The 3,527-nt window shown below is 51.6% G+C and overlaps 1 protein-coding gene across 1 annotated transcript in view; it reads left to right on the forward strand.

Annotated features, from left to right (window-relative positions):
• Nucleotides 1–1,395, forward strand: part of cdc123 (cell division cycle 123 homolog) — a 7,839-nt gene extending 6,444 nt beyond the window's left edge. The window contains exon 13 of the mRNA XM_084491223.1: nt 518–1,395. Within this exon, the coding sequence (XP_084347349.1) occupies nt 518–595 (78 nt within the window). The 3' untranslated portion in view covers nt 596–1,395. The remainder of the gene's footprint in view (nt 1–517) is intronic.
• The last annotated feature ends 2,132 nt before the right edge of the window (nt 1,396–3,527 follow it).

Below are 3,527 nucleotides of genomic sequence, written 5' to 3' on the forward strand. Positions count from 1 at the left end.
GGGGGGTGGGGGGGGTGGGTAGTATTACGCCACCAGGTGTGAGCGTGATTGGCCGTCGTTACAAGCCTGTCTTTTTCCCCCGTGTTTTAGTGACATCACAAGTGGGCGTGTCCACCTAGATGCACGACGGATGGATGAGCTGGATTTGGATTTGCTACGGTCCACCGGGTAGAGGACCGGCGGACCGAGCTGCGCAGCAGCGTGCGTCTAGGTGGACACGCCCACTTGTGATGTCACCAGGGGCACAGGGAAGGAAGGGCAGATTTTCAAAAAAAAGGCTTCAGTCACCAAACGCTGATCACACACCCACACCTGGTGGCGAAAAAAAAATCACCCCCTTTTTTTTTTTTTTTTTTTAAGGATCTATCCATCCTACATCCGGGTGGAACCGCCCCGGTTGTCGATTTTGAAGTTTACACTTTCGACCTCTGTTCAAACCGTCACCGGCGCTAGCATAACGACAGCGCTAGCTTGTTCTGAGCGCTTGCGTTTTTTCCGTCTCTCTTCTCCCCCGCAGAAGAAGAGCCAACAGGAGGCGTCCGAAGAGGAGGAGGAGGAGCAGCAGCAGCAGGACGAAGAGGCGCCGGCGCAGTGACGCGCGCCAAACCACACACAGCCATCCCCCCCCCCCCCATATAGGGCTGCAATGAGTGTAGATGGTTAGCTACTAGCGTCGTTAGCATGCATGCTCTCGGTGTTCCTTGTTACTAAAATTGGTCTTATTGGCGTTTTTCTTTTCTCCTTGTTTTGTTTGTATGTATTGATGTGTGGGGTGGGTTCTGTGTCCTGTGTCCTGCAACTTCAACTTTATTGACCTTTTTTTTTTTTTTTATTCATACATTTTGCAAACATGTAAGGCTGTCAGTTAAGGTCCCACCTTGGCTGTGAAGCTGAAGGTTTCAACGTGTTATTTAAGAAGGATACTGCAGATACATGTTTGTCAACTTAAACTTAAACGTTTAACCACGTTAAATGTTAGGAAACTTTGCGCTCTTCCCCCCCCCCCCTCCCCCTGCCCACGGGAATGCAATTGAGACATGTGCTTTTGTGGCATGATTGTCGTGTTCATTTCCGGCGTAGGGATCCTGATCTAGTTACATCGCAACTCGGTTAAAACCGGAGGGACTTCAGCACAGCGGAAGCTCTCTTAGGCAATAAAAAGTGTTCATGGCTGAGGTTCGAGTTGTACGGAAGCCTGTGATAACCATTCCAAGTTAATTCACCGCGGATAAAGGGGCGGTTCTATTACCCCGGGGGGGGGGGCTGCCCCTCCCTGATTGGTTCCTGAGGTAGACATGTGTTTCGCGTCTCGAGAGCGTTTCCTCCACAACACTTTGTTAAAACGTGTATTGATTTGTCTCACACAGGCTTGCCCCTGCTGCAATAAACTTGAATATTAAGAATTGATTGTCCTTTTTTTTTTTTTTTTTATGTAACATTTCTTATTATGCGCCCGGGGTAAATGGGCCATAGCGACACCGCGGAGACTTCATTGTTTTTGTTATTGCGCTGTTTATTTCTCCAGGGGATTGCTCCATTAAAGCTGCATGCTATTCAGGGCTAATGTGGCAGAGTTGACTTTGCCTGATAAACTGCAAGATGTGATGTGGGAAAGTTGGATCACCATTTACGATGGCGTTTTGAGAGGGTCACGCTGTGTCTTTATGGAGACACAGGCCCGTGGTGTAGGCTGGTCTGTTTTTTTGTTCTGCTTTTTTTTTGACGTTTTGCGTCACAGCCTGCCCCTAGCGGCCCCAGTCGAGTTTTTCCAACGTTATTTTTTGTTGTTTCTTGTTTTTTTGTTTTTAGAATTATTTGTATTAATTATTTTATTGAAATTTAACAAGAAAAATTGACGTTGAAAAACTCGACGGGACCAGCTAGGGGCCGCCTGTGACGCAACACGTCGATTAAAAAAAAAAAAAACCGGACCTGCCACACCATAGACCCCCCTGCTAACCCACAGGCCACACCGCAGGCCACACCGCGACACCACAGGCCCCGTTGCCAAACCACAGGCCCCGGGGGGGGGGGGGGCTGCAGCTGGATGCTATTGGTTGATCTTGACCGGAGGTCACTTGCACCGCTCCCTAACCTCCACTTGGGGGCACTGTTTTCTCAAAACGACGCAACATGCTTCAATCGGCGCGTACAGCTGATCGATTAAACTCCGTGTACCACTTATTAAAACCACGTAGTGTTGCACTGCACTGTACAGTGGCAGGCAGCCTGCGACTATTGACGTTATTCCGAGCGGAAAGTCTGCCACCGACACACGGCGCTGTCTGAATCCCGCAGCAGAGGGACGGTGACCGCAGGCCGACTTCAGCGAAGGATAATGCAGCAAAAATAAAGTGTAAGAAGTCGCGCAGCGGGATGGATTCCCTTCTGAGCGGCTACCTCCACCACCCCTCTCCAGCCCTCCTCCTTCGTCGTACCCCCTCTCATTGCCCCATTTTGTTACGTGACATGCTGATGTCACATCGTCCTTTTGCTCCGTGGTGTTTGGGTGATTCGTTCTGGAAAAGGAGGATGGGTTTGGAGGGGTGGGCGGTGCAAAGTGAAGGGATTCGCTGACTCAGAGCTGTGTGTGTGTGTGTGTGTGTGTGTGTGTGTGTGTGCAGACAGAACCTGCAGTAGTTTGCAGTTGGAATACTCATGAGCAGCAGAGGACTCGTGCAGCAGCAATAGATCGCGCGCTGTGCAACAACACGCGAAATGAACACACACACACACACACACACAAATAAGACAACAACCCAACAACAACACGTGTTGCGTCATTTTCGCAAAGTACACACACACACACACACACACACACACACACACACACACACACACACACACACACACACACACACACACACACGGGTAAACAAACCCCAAACCGAATCAGACTAAAACGGATTTGGATTCCAGACGCGCCCTCTCTCATCTGTTTGGGGGGAGGGAGGGAGGGAGGGAGGGAGGGATGGGGGAGGGTGGGAGTTAAATCTAAAGTGTATCCCTGAATCCAACGTCAGGTCTTTTATATTTGGTGCAGTGCGAAGCCGGGCAGAGTAAGACCGCGTCCACCGCGAAAGTGCGCTTACAGAAACCGCCTCTCCCAGTCTCTCCCCCCCCCCCCCTCTCTCTCTCTCTGTCTCTCTCTCTCTCTCTCTCCACCTCTCCCCCTCTCTCTCCCCGTCCCTCCCCCTCTCCCCTTGTTATTTCTCTCTCTCCTTCTCTCTCCCTCTCTCCCCCTCTCCTTCTCTCTCCCTCTCTCTCTCTCCACCTCCCCTCTCTCCCTCTCTCTCCCCGTTTCTCACTCACTTATGACAGCACTCCGTGATGAACCACGCGCACACCCATCACCCTCCACAGCCTCTTCTACACGCGCGCGCATGCACACACACACGCGCGCGCGCGCGCGCGCATCGGGAACGGCGCGCACTCACGCACGCGAGGAGCGGCGTCCTACCAGCGTCTCCCGTCGTTGCCATAACAACCGGAGCTACAATGCATTGTAGCGCCGTCGTTTGATGGAA

Source organism: Micromesistius poutassou, assembly GCF_964030765.1.
Source record: "Micromesistius poutassou genome assembly, contig: SCAFFOLD_4956, whole genome shotgun sequence".
NCBI lineage: Eukaryota > Metazoa > Chordata > Actinopteri > Gadiformes > Gadidae > Micromesistius > Micromesistius poutassou.